The sequence below is a fragment of the Protopterus annectens genome, chromosome 11.part0 (assembly GCF_019279795.1).
Source record: "Protopterus annectens isolate FY-2018-M chromosome 11.part0, PAN1.0, whole genome shotgun sequence".
Classification (NCBI taxonomy): Eukaryota; Metazoa; Chordata; order Ceratodontiformes; family Protopteridae; genus Protopterus; species Protopterus annectens.
Genome location: NC_056745.1, coordinates 852,685,064 through 852,704,385, shown reverse-complemented (window position 1 = coordinate 852,704,385; position 19,322 = coordinate 852,685,064). Strand labels below are relative to the sequence as shown.

Genomic DNA, 19,322 nt, shown 5'->3' with positions numbered 1-19,322 from the left:
GAGCAAATCTACAGGGGGATAAGCTATTTAGGATGTTAAGAAAGGTGGTGTTAAAGTACATACTGTACGGCAGTATCTGGGGGAAGGGTTTTGAGGGGTGCCCATTTACATTGTTGTAAAAGGGGAAGAAATGTTTGGGCATTGAATCTCTTTTTGTCACATTTATATGTGAATACATAGTTGCCTGGGTGGGCTAGTGTTTTGTCTAAGGAGGTATCTAGGGAGGTGACCGCTAATACTATCTGGGAGGCAAACAGCTTGGTAGGTAGCTGATGGTTTATTAGTAAGGATCCAATCTAGAATAGATTGTCTAATCAAGCATTTATCAATTCTAGTTGCTTCTTGGATGAGCTGGGAGAAACCCTGTAGGTTTATAAAGTTGGTGGGATTATCGGAGTTATAGGTGAACCAATCAGTATTGAGGTCACCTATTAAAATGGTTTCTTGTTGGAAGGTTTGGGTTGTCCAGTAAAGTATGTCTTCAGCAATGTTAAGGTTGTCACATGGTGGGAAATAGATGGCAATAATTATTAGATTTTTGCTATTGTTGATTTTTAGTTTTGTGGGTAGAATTTCAGGGTTCTCAAATGTAGTTATGTTTATGTTAATTAGTTCTGGTTCTAAATTTTGTTTGTACATTATTGCTAACCCACCCCCTCTCTTGTTTGGAGAATCACATATGTGTAGGTTGCAACCTGGAGGAAGTATTTCATTATTTTTAATTTCTGGTTTGAGCCAGGTTTCTGTCAGGGTTGTTATACCAGGACAGCATAAGGAAAGTAAGGCATGGAGTTCATGCACTTTGTTGACAACCTTCCTTAGGTTTACACTCAGCAAAAGGAGATGCTGTTCCTTAGAGGGAATGGGGATGGTAAAGTAGAGTGTTGAGGTATGAGTGGTGGTGAGATTTTGATTAAGTGCAGGGCCAGGGTTTTGTTGAATATGACCACAGAGTTGTAATTGTGTTCATAAGCGTATAATGGTTTCCATTAATTTGGTTAGCAGTTTGTTGTGGCATAGGATCCTTAGAGGTTTTGAGTGAGTTTTGTAATATGTAAGTGGTAAATAACCTATGTATGTTATGTTATAAAGATAAGATGCAATTTTAGGGTTGTATTGGGTTATTTTATGGTGAAGGATGTTAGTAATGGAGTTGGAGGGGTAAAAGTTGTGGAGTGAATTGTGGTAGGATGTTAAGTGAAAGGAAAGAATTAGCAAGATGAGGCTTGATGTTTGGAGGGATAGTTTTATTAGTGTGGGGAGTTTGGGAGGTGTAGACATTTTGTAATGAGAGATTAGTTGTATTAGGGATGAGAGGGTGTGATTGGCTGGGGTTGAATCTAGGGTGTGGCTAGTTGTAGTTAAGTTTGGGGTGTAGTAAGGCGAGTGGTATTTGGAGGCAGGGTAGAGAAGTGGAGTGAGCCCAAGTGTAGCAAGAGGGAATGGAGTGGATTGATCCAGGATGTTGAAGTAAACTGTGGGGAAAAAAGCAAACAATCTACCACCCTGTTTCACCCTTGGACAGTGGTGAGTAAATCTTGGAAGTGTCCAGGTTACAGTATGACTCTAAGAATTATAGTTCTAATACTAGGTTTAGTACTGTTGTTAAATTGCAGCAAATGTGCGTGCAGGGATAACAGAAGAGGGGATGGTGGAGCAAGAAATTAATGGTCCTGTGGTGTGCTTGTAGCCGGTAATACAGTAAACAGCTTATATATCAAAGATTAAAAGGCATACATTAGCTTTTAAAAGTTGGCTATTTGGCTTTGGTTTGACATGACGTAGTTGAACAAAAGTGAGGAATCTAATGGGCTGGACGAGGTGCGTTCCACACTTGAGGGAATAATTATGCCTTACAGTTCCACCTATGGGAAGAAAAGAAAAGTTCTAGTAAGACTGGTGAAGAAAGAAATGAGGTGTAGGTATGGACAGTAGAGTAGAAACAGACTTAATATTATGTAGTATACTAACAGTTTACAAAGTATTCAAACTAATATAAGTAGAAGGCAATGCGTACTAGGTAAGCAGGAAATATAAAACCCGTAACACAGTTCTACAACTCGTAATACAGTTCTACAGTGCTAACTTGTTAACATATTCAACAGTTGTAGCACACTGGAATACTCTAGAATATTTAACTAATATTAGCTTGCTATAGTATTCACATTGATAGAAAACCCTCTGTGAGCAGGCTTACAACATAATTGTGATGTGTTAAGCAGATTTACTGTGACACTCTAATCGCTAACAGTAAAAACAGGTCTGTACTATCTTCAAGTTGGTGGGAAAAATATCATAAAACAATCTGTTGCCAATAATTACGTTTAAAACAACAAAGTTAAGTGAATATAATAGTCACTAGTAACAAAAAGCTGTTCTATAATGAAAACAAGTTGGTAGGCAGTATACGTTAATAAACCGTTGCCTGCATTTACATTTTAAAACTACAGCTAACACCAAGGTTAAGCATGTTTGCTGGTCACAAGATACAAATCTGAAGTGTGGTACCCACATATAGCAGCAATTAGCTTCTAAAAATCAGTTATCTGTATTTACATTTCAAAAGAACAACCACAGATGCCCAATGTAATTAGAGAGCATACTCAGTTGATTTTCTATACCTTGAATATTCCAGGTATGGCTTTAGCCCACCACCATCTCCTGGACCATGCAAATAGTAGGGATAAAGAGAGAGAGAAAATGGTGGTGAATCCTATATGTGCAATTTAAATGCTGCAAGGCATGATGGGAGGGGGAGAAACTTAGGTGCATGGAAATTTCAGCAGATAATGTCCCAAAAAAAAAAAAACTTGAAAAAAAACACGAAAAAAACACAATGGAGCCAACAGCTGTGAGTAAAATTTCTTTTACTGGTGCTTCTGGTACCTTGGCTAATTTGCCTTATATACCACTTTCTAGGAGTGTAATCACATCCAACAACATATACCACCCCACAAGAAGTGCATGAGAACCGATCCAAAGAATGGAACAACTTCCCATTGATTTTCTTTCCTGAAATATTCCTTGTTCTTCCACAAACCTTACATCCACCACAGGGGAAGGACCCTACTACAGCTTGAGCCCTCATGGCCCTTTTAGAATTTAACAATTCCTTTAAATTCAAGAACCTCCCAAAAGAAGACGTGACTTTAGCCTGAAACAATTCCTTCAACTGCTCATCACCACTAACAACTGGCCATAAATCATTAACCAACCTCCTTAATGTCTGAGAAAAGGGTGAACATTTAGTTACAAAGAATATTTCTTCTTTATATACATCGTCCCTCAAACTATTAATATGCCCAGTACCTCTAAATCTATATCCACCCATACTGATGTCATTACCCAGCATCATTTCCTGGCTTTTCACAAAATATTCTACTCTCTCTCAAGTAACCTCTGTTCAGCCTTCATAAGTTCCCCTTCTACCAACCTACTGTCAAAGGTATTGCCATAAATTCTTTTAAATTCTCCAAAGGGCAAAGATTCCATTAAATGTGGAGGATGCATACTATCTGCATGCAAAAAATTATTAACAGCTGTTACTTTTTTATAGGGTCTAAACTGCAGCAACTTTATTTTCCCCTATATTCAATTCCACATCCAAAAATTGGATGCATGATTTATTCGCTGTAAAGGTAAATTCCAAACCATGCTTATTATCATTCAGTTGCTCCACAAAATTAGAAAAATCAAAGGGCTCATCTTTACACACAAAAACTAAGTCATCTGTAATGTTTCAACCAAATCAACTTCTCAGCAAAAAATTCTGTTAGATACCCATACCTAGTTTTAAAAAATGCCATAAAAATAATGGCATAATTAGGGGCAAATGAGGCCCCTATTGCTATGCCTTCCTTTTGCACATCTATTGCTTACCAAACTTAAATAATTGTGTGTAAGGCAAAACTCTGAACAGCTCAATCAAGTAAGCTGCACATGGACCTTCCCCCAACATTTTTCCAACTGCCTCCAACCCCCATCTCCTCTTAATGCTCATATATAGAGCCCTGATATCTACAGTGGCCCAATAAAAATCATCTGACCATCATATCTTCCTAACTTCCCAACATAAATTGGCAGTATTCTTAACGTGAGAGGGAACCTTCTGCAAATAGTGATTTAAAAGAAAATCCAAAAAATGACCCACATTCTACAAAAATCAACCCACCCCTGCCACAACAGGTCTCCTTGGGGGGTCCCTAAGATCCGTATGCACCTAACCATTCATGTTTAGTTAAATTATAAATTTTTTTCAAACTGATGAAACTATGAAACTCTACTTCAACCCTCTTACATAAAACTTTTTCAGTGCTTTAAATCACACTGGAACATTTAGGAGGTATAAACATGGTGACTTTAGAAAGGTTTGGTATAGAAAGGTTTCCATATCCTGTATGAAATGTGCTGCCACTAAACTCCCAAATACCATTATTAGGATCATAGGAGGTTACTAGGCTATTGGCTCTGAGGCCCTTATAAGTCTAGCCAAGAGTTTAGCCCATGTTTAGACAACTCAGCACCTGATGCCCCTGCCCAGCAGGGATATGGGTGAAATCCCAGGGGTATATTTTCCGTTTCTCATCCAGTTATCCAGGTTGTGCTTAAAAAGAGGTAAAGAGGAACTCTGCTTGATGTGGAGAGCAGTCTATTCCATAGATAAGGGAGTCTCTGTGACATAAATCTGACCCGCCAACAAGTCTTGGTCATGTCACAGACCAGGTTGAGGCCGTGTGTGCGGGTTACTCGAGTGGAGCTTGACTTGCGGATATGCAGCAGTCCCATCAAGATGGGGTCCATGATCACCTTGTATGCCAGACAGAGGTCACCTCTGAGGAGTCTGTATGAAACTGAATAGAGGGATGGGGCTTTTAGCCTAGCTGTGCATGGTAGATGTTTGAGGCCCTGGATTTTCTTGTTGAGGAACCTCTGTGGTCTCTCCAGCTGCTGCATGAGCTTTACGAGGTACATGCTGAAAGGTGCACTGTATTGGACCTTATAAGTGAAGAATACAGGGATGTTATGACCTCCTTGTCCCTGGATGAGATACCCTTACTTATGATGTGGGCCATGTAGAAGGCTTTCCATACCACAGAAGCAACATGGTGGTCAAAAGTCAGGCTGCTATCAACCTGGGTGCCCAAATCTCAAACAACTGCTTGAGTGCTTAGGACATTATTATTAATGTGATCAGTTGTGGGGACGTCACTCTCCCCAAAGGGGATGATGATGCATTTTTTGGTATTCAGCTTGAGGCCATGTTTCTGGCACCAGTCATTTGTCTGAGTAAGACCCTCTTGGAGGATGTTCACATCACTAGTGGAATTGATGGCAGCACCCAGCTTGCATCTGCAAACTTGGTCAGCCATAGCCCACTGGTTTTGGCCTGTACCTCAGAAAAGTATATCCCAAATAACAAAAGCCCCAAGACCAAACCCTGGGGTATGCCGCTTTTTACGGATTTACTGCTTGAGGCGGCTTCCCCTATTTTGACTACGTGGGTTCTATCAGTGAGTGAGCTTGCTACCCATCTGGTAACTTATGGATTGATGCCTAGTTGGGAGAGTTTATCTATTATGCTCGAGTGGGGAATAGTGTCAATGGCTTTGGCCAGGTCAAAGTAGGTGGTGCACTGTCTTCCCTTCGTCCATGGCTTTGGTGACTGTCTCAAAGAATTCAACCAAATTTATCACACATGACCTCTCCTTGATGAAACCCAACTGTGTGAGAAAAAGTGTTTGGAGGTTGCCAATGGCCATGTTAATAATGTCCATGATAATCTGTTCTATGGCCTTGCAGATCAGGCTAGTTAGGTTGATGGGTCTATAATTTCCTGGATCGGTGGACGTTCCACCTTTGTGTAAAGGGATGACAGTGGCTGTCCTCCACTTGGCTGGGATGAAGCCAGTACTCAAGCTTTGGTTGAATAGGGTGCCTAATGGTGCTGCAAGTTCCTGCCTGAGTTCATGCAGGATGCAGCCTGGGACGCTATTGGGTCCCATGGAGGCTGCATTTTTTGCCTTTGACAGAGCAGTGATGACCTGTTCCCTAGATATAAGGGGAAGGGGGCAGGTACTGGAGATGTCCTAATTTACTGATGGGGGGGGGGCAGAGGGGTGAAGTTTTCAGTGAATCTGTCAACCAGCAAGTTTGCTAGATCTATGGCATTTGTATATGTGGTGTCCTTGACCACCAGTTCTGAATAGATCTGGGTGCTTCTTTTGAGGTGGTGGACATATATGAAGAAGGCCTTATGACAGTCTCTAGTAGATGTGGCGAATTTGGACTCAAAGTTTGCTTTGGAGGATTTCACTAGTGCTCATATTTGCTTGTTCAGGCTAAGGAAACATTGCTTCCACTTGGGCACCTGCTCCTTCTTGGTCTTGGACAGCAATTTTTTCCTTTTGTTATAGAGTTTATTTATTGCAGATGTCTATCAGACAGGTTTACTCTTCCTTGTGGAGGATGACTTAGTCCTGTCAGGTAGTCCTGATTCCATGAATCTATATAAATGCTGGTTTAGTGCTTTGGTGTAGTTTTGGATACTGGTGCCAGTTCCTACAGAGGGGGACAGGGCTGTCAAGCTGTTTGTACTATCCCTCAGAAGGCTGTAATCAGCTTTGTAGAAGTTTTTATGTCTGATCCTAGCTAGAGGGGGGTTGGCAGAGATGGTGACTTCGAAAGTGACCGATTTGTGGTCGGATCTTACCAGGAATGATGATACCATAGGGATGCTGCAGTGGTTACTCATGTTGGTTAATACCAAGTCCAAGATATTATCACCTCTTGTGGGGGTATTGACTAGCTGTTCCAAGGCATTTGCACTGATAAAAATCAAGGAATCTCTGGGCATTTGTGTTCTGGCATGAGTAGTTCTTCCAGTCTATGTTTGGGAAGTTAAAGTCACTCAGGATCTGTGTAAAGGGTTGAATCTTGATAGATTCAAACAGGTCCAAATAGGTGGACTGGGCATCTTGAGTCAAATTTGGAGGCCAGTAGCTAGCTAAGATTTGAATAGGGGTATTGTCAATGGTTAAGTTAACTGCACCTGGAGTGTCTCCTATGAGTCATATTGTTTGACCAGCCTGGAGGTGTGTATCTTTAATGTATATTGAAACTCTACCTCCTTTAGCTTTACTGCCCACAGTTTGGGGTCTGAATTTATGATAGGATGAATAACCAGGTAAAGGTGGGGTGCACTCCACAGCCTTGAACCAGGTCTTCAGGACTGCACAGATGTCAGCATTCTCCAGGGTTAAGAATGTTTGCAATAAGTGCAGTTTCATGTTTAGACTCCGAGCATTTAGCAGCATGACCTTTAATTTGTGTTTTGTTGAAATTCTTATGTTGGTAGTTTTAACCTCATCACTTTTCCTAAAAAAGCACTATAGGGGAGATAAGAGCATTTGCCAGAAGCCTGAAGCCCAGGTGAGACAGATGCAGGCCATCTTGGGCAAAGCATCATGGTCTGTTGATCATATCTTCCCAAGCTGTCAGGTACTGGATCCCCCTGGAATGACACCAGAAACTAAAACTATTGTTAAAGTCAATAATTTTCTGTTTGTATTGGGGAATCATTCTGGGTGACAGCAGAATGCTGCTTAAGGCTAGGGACATACCTGCCTGGGACACATAATCAGCGAGCTCAATCATGTCTCTCTTCATATTGCCCATAGAGGTACATCTCAGGCCATTCATGCCAACATGGACTATGACAGAGCCATAACAGTACCTGTTGTTGAAAGACTTGAGTGCTTGTGTGATATGGCGGATTCTGGCACCTGACAGACAACTAACCATGTTAGATACATCATTATCCAAAAAACATACATAAATTCATTTTCATGCATTGATAAATTCAACAAAGATTCATCAAAATCAGCATCAGTCACATCAGCAGACATTTTTTGGTCTCAAAGAAAACTCATTTAATGTAATCTTTGCCCTTTGGAGCAAAGGGAGAATTTAAAAGAATTTATGCTAATATCTCAGACAGGGGTCTATATTATATACTCAAAGATACTAAATCTCAGCTACCCTTTCATCGACACATATGTGTCAAATGTCCACTTCAGTGAATGGCCATGTCATTGATTTCTTTCCAAGGGAAAGAAATGGGTAGGCCAACTATGTACGACACAATATAACAAACACTATGAAGTGGGGGGCTGTGCCTCCCACACCCCCCTAACCAAATATACTAATTCTGAGATTGCACTACAGTGAGGAAAAGGGCAGATTTAAAACAACAGCCAGCCGATTTCTTTCCCTTGGAAAGAAATTGACGATGTGGCCATTTGCTGAAGTGAACGTTCGACACATATGTGTCAATGAAAGGGTAGTCGAGATTTAGTACCTTTGAGTATATAATGTAGACCCTCAGACAGTAGGTTGGTAGAAGAGGAATTTATGAAGGTTGAGCAGAGGTTACCCTCAGAATATTTTGAAAAACGTCAGGTAAAAGATGCTGGGTAATGCCACAAATATGGGTGGATATAGAAGGATCTGGCCATATTAATAGTTTGAGGGATGATGTATATAATGGAGAAATATTCTTTGTGACTAACCCTTTTCTCAGATGCTAAGGAAGTTGGTTAATGATTTATGGCCACTTGTTAGTTCTGATGAACAGTTAAAGGAATTGTTTCTGGCTAAAGTCACATTTTCTTTTAAGAGGTTCTTGAATTTGAAGGGATTGTTAAATTCAAAAAGGGCCACAAGGGTTTAAGCTGTACTAGGGTCCTTCCCCTCTGGTAGATGTAAGGTCTGTGGATGAATAATGAATATTTCAGGCAAGAAAATCAATGGGAAGTTGTTCCATTCTTTGGATAGGTTTTCATGCACTTTTTGTGGCGTGGTATATATTTAGGGATGTGATTGCACTCATATAAAGTGGCATATAGGGCAAATTAGCCAAGGTGCCAGAAGCACCAGTAAAAGAGATTTTACTCACAGCTGTTGGCTCTATTGTGTTTTTTTCATGTGTAAAGATCATTTTGGATTTTTTTAGCAGAAAATGCCCTCCTGTAGGTGTGTCAGGTCACCGAGGTAAACTGTGGGAAAAAAGCAAACAATCTACCATACTGTTTTGACTTTGGACAGTGGTGAGTAAATTGGGTCTATATTATGTTATCGCAAATTCAAAATGTTGAACGTCAATATAGCGAAAGTGCCGAAAATTCGAAGTTCCGTTTTTGAGATTGCAGTACAATGAAGATTGGAATATTTGCCCTTTCCTCACTATAGTGCGATCTCAGAGTTGGAATATATATTTAGTGGGGGGGGGGGCAGCCCCCCACAATACAGAGTGCGAGTTTCAGAATTTTTGCTCTTTTGAGCGTTTGACTATTTGCGCCATCAATAATATGATATAGATGTGAGTGAATGTTGGAAGTGTCCAGGTTACAGTACAGCTCTAAGAATTGTAGTTCTTATGCTAATCCTAGGTTTGGTACTGTTGTTAAATTGCAGCAAAGGTGTATGCAGGGATAACAGAAGAGGGGATGGTGGGCAAAAACATAATGGTCCGGTCAGTAATGCAATGAACAGTTTATATACCAAAGATTAAAAGGCATGCAAGAGCTTTTAAAAGTTGATTATTTGGCTTTGGTTTGACTCACAGTAATTGAACAAAATGGAGGGATGTAACAGGCTGGACAGAGTGTGTCCCACACTTGAGGGAATAATTATGCCTTACAGTTCTGCATGAGCTTTTAGGAGTTGATTACTTGGCTTTTGTTTGACATGCCGTAGTTGAACAAAGTTGGAGGGATGTAACGGGTCGGAAGAAGTGCATTCCACACTTGAGGAAATAATTATGCCTTGCAGTACCACATTTAATTTTTATTTATTTGTCTTTATTTCACATTTGTTTACCGGGATAGTGCAACTGGACACATGCCCATTTACAGTGGAGGCCCGGGGAGAAAAGCTCCACATTCAGTACAGAAAAACAAATAGTTGAACAATATGATAACAATATAATCATCTATACAGAAGCAAAAAGTTGACAATAGATAAAAATGCAACTTTTGATACAAAAACAAAATTTAACACTAGATAAAAAATACAACTTTCAATACAGAAACAGAAATTGACACTAGATAAGCATTATAACTGACTATAGAGACAGACAGAAACTACTTATAGAAATTAATTAGTGTAAGTTTAGCATGAGCTAGTATAAGTAATAGAAACTTGAGCAGAAAATATAAATACCTGATACTGTAAAAAAATTACAGTAGGTATAATTGGATATGAAGCTATCTGGGGTGGTAGAAACAGTGAAGGTTAGGTAATGCATGGACATAGCCAGGAATTCATTAAGTGTAATTTAAGTGTTTTTGAACAGCATAATAGTGGAGGAAGATGATAAAGCAAGAGGAAGGTTATTCCAGTATTTAGCTATGTTATGGGAGAACAGTGCTTTACCTGCAGTGTTGTTAGCCTTAGAGATACAAAGGAGTGATTTTGTCAGTGTAGTGAAGGGGATGATTTGATTTGTAGGCGTGAGTAGGTGACTTAGTGCTGGGTTCTATCAGGATGTCTTATAGTATTGCAGGCAATGATTAGTTGATGGTAATTTAGTAGTTGGGGAAATTATAGCCATTGTAGTTCCTTTAGAGCCTGTCAGTGATGGGTTCTGAATGTGCAGTTATTAGCGAACTTGGCAGTTTTGTTGTAACATGTCACAAGTCTAGCAAGATCTTGTTTTCTGATATGGATAAGTATTGGTACTGCATACATTAGAGTGGACAATAGATGGGTTTGGGCTAGGGAGATTCTCGGTTTTGAGAGAACGTTTTTGTGTCTGTATAGTGTTCCTATTTTTTATGGACTTTTTTGATGGTTTGTGAAATGTGGACATCAAACTGTAGGTTGTTGTCAATTTCTACACGTAGAAGTTTGGTGTGATCAGAGGGGGTGATGATAGCACCATTTTTGGAAGTGACTGAGAAGGATAGAGAGGTAGGAATAGATGTGTTGTAGGTGAAAAGAACCAATTTAGTCTTTTTGGGATTTAGGATAAGTTAGATTTTAAAAGTTGGTTATTTGGTTCTGCTTTGACATGCTGTAGTTGAACAAAGGTGAAGTGATGTAATGGGCTGGATGAGGAGCATTCCACACTTGACGGAATACTTATGCCTTACAGTTCCACCTTGAATGTCATAGGTACGTCTTTAGCACACCACCATCTCCTGCACTGTGCAAGTAGTAGGGGTAAAGAAAGAGAGAAAAGGGTTGGTCCACATTTCTTGTGCTAAGATGTTGGGAATTATGTAAGGATCTAATGCAGGAATGGTTACAGAGAGGTAAAATTAAACCAGGATAGCTGACTATGTGCATGTTGTTTTGCTAAGTTCATTGGATATGTGAGAGAAACAGACAAATGCAGGTTTTATAAACAGAACTGAAAACAATCACACATCTTGTTACTGGGTGTGATACACTAATGGCACAGGGCCTGTATATTGGAAGGCACAATCATGTTGCATTGGGGATTGTGCAAATATTTCTATATTGAAGTAGCTAAACAGTGTTGGAAACGTAAGCCACAAAGCATTATAGAGAATGATGAAGTTTATATCACATGAGATCACCCATTACCAACAGTTCAAAAAATAAATTCAAGAATGCCAAATATAATAATCCATTAAAAAAAGACAAAAGTAGCATTTATCCCTGATATTGCTATATCCAGTGATTACAGCGTCTTAGACAGAGTCATAAAATATCAGGATTTGCAGGCAGAAATGAGAGCAATGTGGAAGAAGGATACCCAGATAGGTACAATAGCAGTAGGAACAATGTTGTATTTAGATATTTTACAGATACATGTAACAACATATGAACTGCAAAAGGATTCTGTTCTAGACATGCTGTGAGTGCTGCGAAGAGCACTTTGGCCAACATCAAAGATCGGAACAATACTAATTTCATGAACTTTAAACATACTTTGATTTAAGAATGGGGTCCATTCCCATCATTGCATTAGAAACCCCAAAGACTTGGAGAAATCAAACCAATGGATAACATTTAAAAGTAAAAGAAAATTTTTCTAATGAAAAATATGCTACAGCAAATAATAACATAATTATTAAAGTGTCTTTAGAATACAGAGAGAACACAATCCCATAGTTATTGCAATTTTTCAGATATTAATGCAATATTATTTATTTTTTCAGTGGGCTTAGTTATTACCTAGTCGTATTGCTATTTCAGACAATTGCAATCATCTTTATGCAAATAAAAGATTAATGCTACCAGTTATATTTATTGCATTCTCCTGTAGATGGCAAACTAAATGGGAAAGTGCCAATGCTTCTGGATGCCTGTAATTAATTTCCTTTAAACTATGTGTTATTTTTAATGTACCACTTTTATGTTTGTACATTATTTTACCATTTATACAACATGTGCACACATTTTACAAAAGTATGCAGCGGTTATTTAAATAATGTTCATTTTCCTAAATGGCTCTTGTCACTGAAAGTAGGAAGTTTGTGCTGCTAACAGCTGGAAGTGCACACCAATCTGTTACCACTTTTGAGAAACAGGAAACCTTCTGTTTGAAATTACTGGCTAATTAACTTTAATTGTGAAACCTGTGTAGGAAAAGGGCAGACTAACATTTCTCCATCATGAGACTTGACTGCATAAGAACAAAGTGGTTCTCTGATTACCACAAAAATAAAGGAAAATTGTTTATTTTGAATAATTGGATAAATCTTGAATACCAAATGGTGGTTTGTAATTTATTTTAAAATGATTATTGAGTTTACTTGTCATTACCTTGTGCTGCTGCCAGGGCCTACCCATTTAAATCCTCAAAGGCTACCAGAATGCAGCATCAAGTCAATATACAAGCTATCTAGGAATGCAAAACTGCATAATTACCTTTGTGTTCATACAGATCAAAGGCTGGATCCGATTTCCTCTTCACTCCTTGCGTGATGCTGTTGAAGGACAGCCAGTAGCAGCGTTTTTGGCTTTCTTCAAAATAGAATGCCCTAGTAAATGTAACAAAAATGACTGTTTAGAGGACTAAAAACACATAAACTGGGAAGTACTTCCACCTCTGACTTTATTCCTAGTTGTAATTTAAATTGAAAATTTATAATCCATACTCAAGCAATAGATACAGTTTATACTAACATAATCTACAGGAAAAATGTAATATTTCTTATTGCTCTCAGACAGTAATGCATTTCTCTATATTTATGCAACATTTATGTAACATTTGTTGTATTTCAGTACAAGCTAGTATGTATATAGCATTTTGGAAATCTTAACTTTGAAAAAGTCTTAAAGAGAAAGCACATTATGGCTAAATTACTTTCACTTATATGTAACTCCAAATTTAGGTCCCTGAAAAAGAAGCAGGTATGGATCTACTTTGAAACATCGAGTCCCAGTATACCAAGACAAAAATCGTGAAAATCGTGCTGTTATTTTTTGTATTTCTGTATTGCCTTTCTATATTTTGAATACTGTAGTTTGTTTTCTTTACCTTGTGTTTTGCTTGCATTCTGTTTAACAGCATATTACAACTTCAAAAGAGACCACAGCTCTCTCTGTTCTGAGTCAGGCAGAATTTTTTCCCTTCCTCCCACCCATTTAAGTTGTCTTGTTAAATACCACTGTCTTTCTAGTTGCCCGCCTCTTATGTTAATCTGACCATATATCTCATTTCTCTCTACTTTCACTGGCTTATGTGAGCAATCACAAAACCATCACTTTTGAAATCCCACCCCTTCAATTATTTAAATTTATTGGCCATCCTACAGTATTTCATAGTACCAAAATACAAAAGTAACCACCCCTTTCAGTCCATCTTGCTGTTTTAAAAATAGTAACTCTCCACTAAACCTTAACTTTTAAACAGGTAAAACTCAAGTTACCTACTTTCATATCTAACTTCTCTAGTGCACACTGCAGAGTGCATTCTTTCAATCTTACCTTTAAGCATCCCTGTTACTAGCACTTTCTCTAATACCTAAAAGATCATCTCTACTTGACTCCAAGTAGACTTTTCTCTATCTGTTAAACCTAGCACTTGCTCCTACAGTACTTATTACCTTGATACGGCACTCTTATAGATAGCACCCCAAAAGGCAAACCCCCATTTCTCGGTCACTCACGTCCCCGGAATCTCTTTTAAAGTTTTTGTCTAGTCCTTCTAGCATGTCGAGGATCAGTTGCTAGTGTCCTCTCCTGCTCAGCTGGTGAACCTGGGAATATTGAGGCAATGTTACAATTGCCTCATGTACACAGACAACCCTCTCCTCCTCCCACAAAACACAAATACATGCGAGAGATGCAACTATACGGCCAAACTGGAGGCTGAGCTCTCTCAACATAGGACTGGCAAGACCAGTCAGGAGGAGAAGGTTACCACACACACTATAGACCCAGTCTCACATAGTACCATCACAACCTCAAATCATACACATAAACACACAAAGACATACTCAAGGCTCTGATCAAAATCTACCAAAACAGCAGAGGCCACCAAAGCAGACACCCAAACAACCACCACCTCAGAACACAACACCTGCAACACATAGACCTCACAGTCAGAGTGTCAAACAGTCACAGCCCTTAAGGCCAAACACAATGCCAGACACACTAGTCATTGGTGACTCCATAGTCAGACACACTGACGTCCCGCTCACCAGACTGAGTAAGGAGAAGGTCACAGTAAGCTGCCTGTCGGGCGCTAGAATCCGCCACATAACGCAAGCACTCAGGTCTCTCAACAGCAGGTACAAATATGACTCAGTCATTGTCCACGCTGGTGTAAACGACCTGAGACGTACCTCCTTGGACTACATGAAAAGAGACATTGAGGAGCTCTCTGATTATGTAGCCCAGGCAGGTATGACCCTGACCTTGAGCAGTATCCTACCTTCACCAAGAATGATGCCACAATACAGAGATAAGATGATCAGCTTTAACAATTGGCTTAAACTCTGGTGTCATTCAAAGGGGATCCAATGTCTGTCTGCCTGGGATGACATGCTGGACAAGCCACGCTGCTTACAAGGGACGGCTTGCACCTGTTACCCCTGGGATTCGGATATTGGCAAAGGCTCTTGCCACCCCATAGTGCCTTTTTAGGCAAGGCTCAAATTCTAAACCTACCACCCTAGAACACAAAAAGGAAAAAAACTAAGGGTAATGCTGCTCAATGCCAGAAGTCTAAATCTCAAAATGCACGCACTCGAGGCCCTTCTCAGTATGGAGAACATCGATGTCTGTGCAGTGACAGAAACCTGGTTCAAGGCTCCTGAGAGCACCCCAGCACTATCAGGTTTTACCTCTTATCATGCGTTCCCGCCACAAAATCCGGACAATACCAAGAAAGGAGGGGGGGTATCCATATTCATCAAAGACACCCACACCTCAAGGCTGGTGGCAACGCACGATGCATCGGAGACCATCCAGGTGCAATTAACCATAGGCAAGACTGCTCTGCAAATTGTAGCATGTTACAGGCCACCCTCACAAACTCAGGAACCTCACATGGCCTTCCTGAAAACACTAGAGGGATAAATGTATCACCAAACACCATCATACTAGGTGACTTCAATTACCCTAATATAGACTGGGAACACTACTCAAGCCCAAACACCCTAGCCCAAAAGTTTCTGGAATTCATAAACTCAAATGCCATGGAACAACTAGTCACCATCCCCAGAAGAGGAGAAAACATACTTGATCTCATCATCACGAACATGGGAGCACAATGTTCAACACCGAAGTATACCCCTCACTGGTGAGATCAGATCACAAACTAATCTCGCTGGAGGTCCTCATCCCACCCCACCTGAAATAAAAAGACCACAGTAAAGAACTTCTCGAAGCCGACTTCACACTTCTAAAGACTAGTGTGGTCTCCTTTAAGGCCCCGAGCCGACGGAAAACAGTACTCAAGCCGCTGAATCACTTACAAATGCCTTCTACCAGCACCTGCAGGACTGCATGGATAAGGCAATCCCAAGCAAAACAAAGACTCTTTGTACCAAAGGCAAGCGTCCACTCTGGTGGACCCCAGCCATAAACAAACTCTACAACAAAAGGAGGAAGCTACTACAAGATAGAGCAAAATCCTTAAAAGGTAAGACACCCTTGATCACTATAAGTAAAAAACTAAGAGCTCTCATAAAATCATCCAAAGCAAATTTTGAGGAAAAATAGCTAAAGACTCAAAAGACAATCATAAGGCCTTCTTTAGCTATGTTAATAAACCTGGGAGGAAACTCCCAGATATGCTCAGAACTAGTTCAAAATGATGTGAAGATTACTGATCCTACAGACATTGCCAACATACTGGCTGACAGGTTCAGTGCAAACTTCTCCCCCCCCTCCCCCCCAAAAGGAGAGATATCTATACCAAGCGATTGCAGCCCCACAAACATCTCCAACGCCCAAGTGAGAACTGCTCTCTCCAAAGCAAAAAACACAGCATCCATGGGACCTGATGGTGTCCCCGGCTGTGTGCTCCACGAACTCAACGAGGAATTAAACCCACAGCTAGGACAGCTGTTTAATCATAGTCTTACCTCTGGATACGCACCCAGGAGTGGCGCACTGCAACTGTGGTCCCACTTCACAAAGGCGGTGCCTCCACCGACCCTGGAAATTACCGGCCCATTAGCTTGACAAGCCTTATCTGCAAAGCCATGGAGAGGATCATAATGGACCTCATAAATAAAGACATAGGGAATTTGCAGACTTTGGATCCATCCCAGTTTGGCTTTGTCAAAGGCAGATCATGCCTTCTAAACTTGGTTGACTTTTTCGAAACAGTCACCAAAGCCATTGATGAGGGAAAGGCAGTCCAGCCTACCTCGATCTGGCGAAGGCCTTTGATACAATACCCCACTCGGGTATCATTGAAAAACTCATCAGCTTAAATGTTAACCCATACATCACAAGATGGGTTGCAAACTGGCTGAGTGACAGAACCCACAGGGTCAGAGTTGCTGGCACCATGTCAGACTCAAAGCCTGTCACAAGTGGTGTACCACAGGGCTCAGTCCTGGGCCCACTCTTGTTTGGCATCTACTTTTCCGAAGTACAAGCAAACACAGGAGGGTTATGGCTGACAAAGTTTGCAGATGACTGCAAACTAGGCGCCATAGTAGAAAACACATCTGACACAGATATCCTTCAGAAGGGTCTCACAGAAACAGATAACTGGTGCCAGAGCCATGGCCTAAAGTTAAATGCCAAAAATGCATAGTCATACCCTTCGGGAAAAACAAGGTTACCCCTAGCTACCAAATAGGTGGCAATCCACTGAGTACAGAAGAAGTTATCAGGGACCTGGGGACCCAGGTTGATAGTAGTCTGTCATTCGACACCCATGTAGCTAAAGTAGTTAGGAAGACCTTCTACATTGCCCACCTTATCATGAAGGGATTCTCATCTAGATCAAGGGAGGTCATAGTCTCCCTATACTCATCACTCATCAGACCAATGATTGAGTACAATGCCCCATTCAGAATGTATCTGACCCGACACTTGCAGCAGCTGGAGAGGCCACAAAAGTTCCTCACCAAAAGGATAAAGGGTCTCAAACATCTGTCCTATGCTGCCCGACTGAAAGAACTCCAGCTCTATTCAGTCGCCACCGCTTGCTCAGAGGTGACCTTTGCCTAACATACAAGGCCATGTCAAACCCAGATTTGATGAATATGCTTCACCTCAAAAATCTAGATCCGTCAGAGCCACAAGGGCGGAGACTTAAACCTCGACACGGCTATTAATAGGACGTGCTGGAGGGATAGATTCATCACCCAAAGACTCCCTATGCTGTGGAATAAAATCCCGGTATATGTGAGGCAGAGCACCTCGCTGGCCTTGTTCAAGAGAAATCTTGACCAATGGATGGGAGATCGCAGATATACCCCAGGGATTACCTCAGTGTCACTGCTCAACAGAGGCACAGCAAAATAATGGGTATAGTTCCCCATACTAAAGGGGTGGCGTAAGCCACAAAACTATGGGCTAGGCTTGTAAATGCCCTCGGGCAGATAGCCTAGTATGAACCTATGAACCTATGAACCTATGAAAACATAAATATTGAATGGCAAAGTTTTTCTCAGGGTAAGTAGCCACTTTGTAACATTCCCTTTTCTCCACTGCAGTGTGATACCAGAGTTGGTATATACAGTAGGCGGGTGTGGGGGAGACACAACCCACGACATTGAGGGCTGTGGTGCGCATAGCCCCTCACCTCGGTGATTTACATGGTCCATGTTTCCTGTAAGTTTGGGCAAGTGTTTACTCATTCTGGGAAAACTTTGCTGTTCGGTATACGTTTTCTCAATTTTCTTTTCAGTATTATGACATTCAGTAAACTGGGACTCGATGTTTCAAAGTATAGATATATATATGTATTATATATATATATATATATATATATATATATATAATATGTCCAAAAACCAGGCACAAATGGAAGGAGCAGTATAGGATGATAACTACAAGACTCGAGCAAATAAACTCAATGAAGTATGCAGTAGTCACAGTCCAGTAAAGTGATCCATAAAAGTGAAAAACACAGTTTTATTACATAGACAAAACGTGAGCGCTTTCGCGGTACATGCCGCTTCTTCAGACGTAACAGTTGAACAAATGACAGATGACAGTTATATACAAATGTTTAAAATACGTCACATCCTGTTGTCAATTAATTATGGTTCCACTATAGGGTCTTGTTCTTAAAATTTCCATAATATTTATGATGACAGTGTTGTGATTTGATTTAATCACAGAAGGGAAGAGACCCTTGATGTGGAAGAGATTAATGCTATATTAGTGACAACAATGTGGACATTTGCTGTTTGTGCTATATGCTTAATGAACATATAGTTAAATCACCCAGGATGACTGTGTTGGATTCAATAGTTAAGATCTCTGTTTTGTTTAGGTAGGTGTCATGGCTAGTGTGAAACACAGAAGGGGTTCTGTAGATAGTAATTATATGGTAACTCAATATGTTAATTGGCACAGAGATATCCAAGAATTCCAGGTCATTTGTATGCTGATTTTGTCATGAAGTAATAGGATAGTGTATTGGAAAACAACAACAAACGCTAATAGCAAAGCAGTTTCAGATTTTCAAGTAGGTAAGGTACATTTTTTTGTTTATTTGTTTTCCTACCTTTACTACAAAGTCTGCTTAGGACTGTGTCAAAAAATGCTATTGAAGAATATTCTGTTTCCATATGTAAAGAAAGTACTAGGTGGTCACAACCTGTTCTTTTTCATACAGCCACTTCTATTTAATTAAAAATGATATTAAAACAATG

At 40.3% G+C, this 19,322-nt stretch overlaps 1 protein-coding gene across 2 annotated transcripts in view; it reads right to left on the bottom strand.

Annotated features, from left to right (window-relative positions):
- Positions 1-19,322, bottom strand: part of HGF (hepatocyte growth factor) — a 1,211,563-nt gene that overhangs the window by 881,116 nt on the left and 311,125 nt on the right. For both annotated transcript variants that reach the window (XM_044088269.1, XM_044088268.1), the window contains exon 3: positions 12,898-13,010. In XM_044088269.1, coding sequence (XP_043944204.1) covers positions 12,898-13,010 — 113 coding nt within the window. The remainder of the gene's footprint in view (positions 1-12,897; positions 13,011-19,322) is intronic.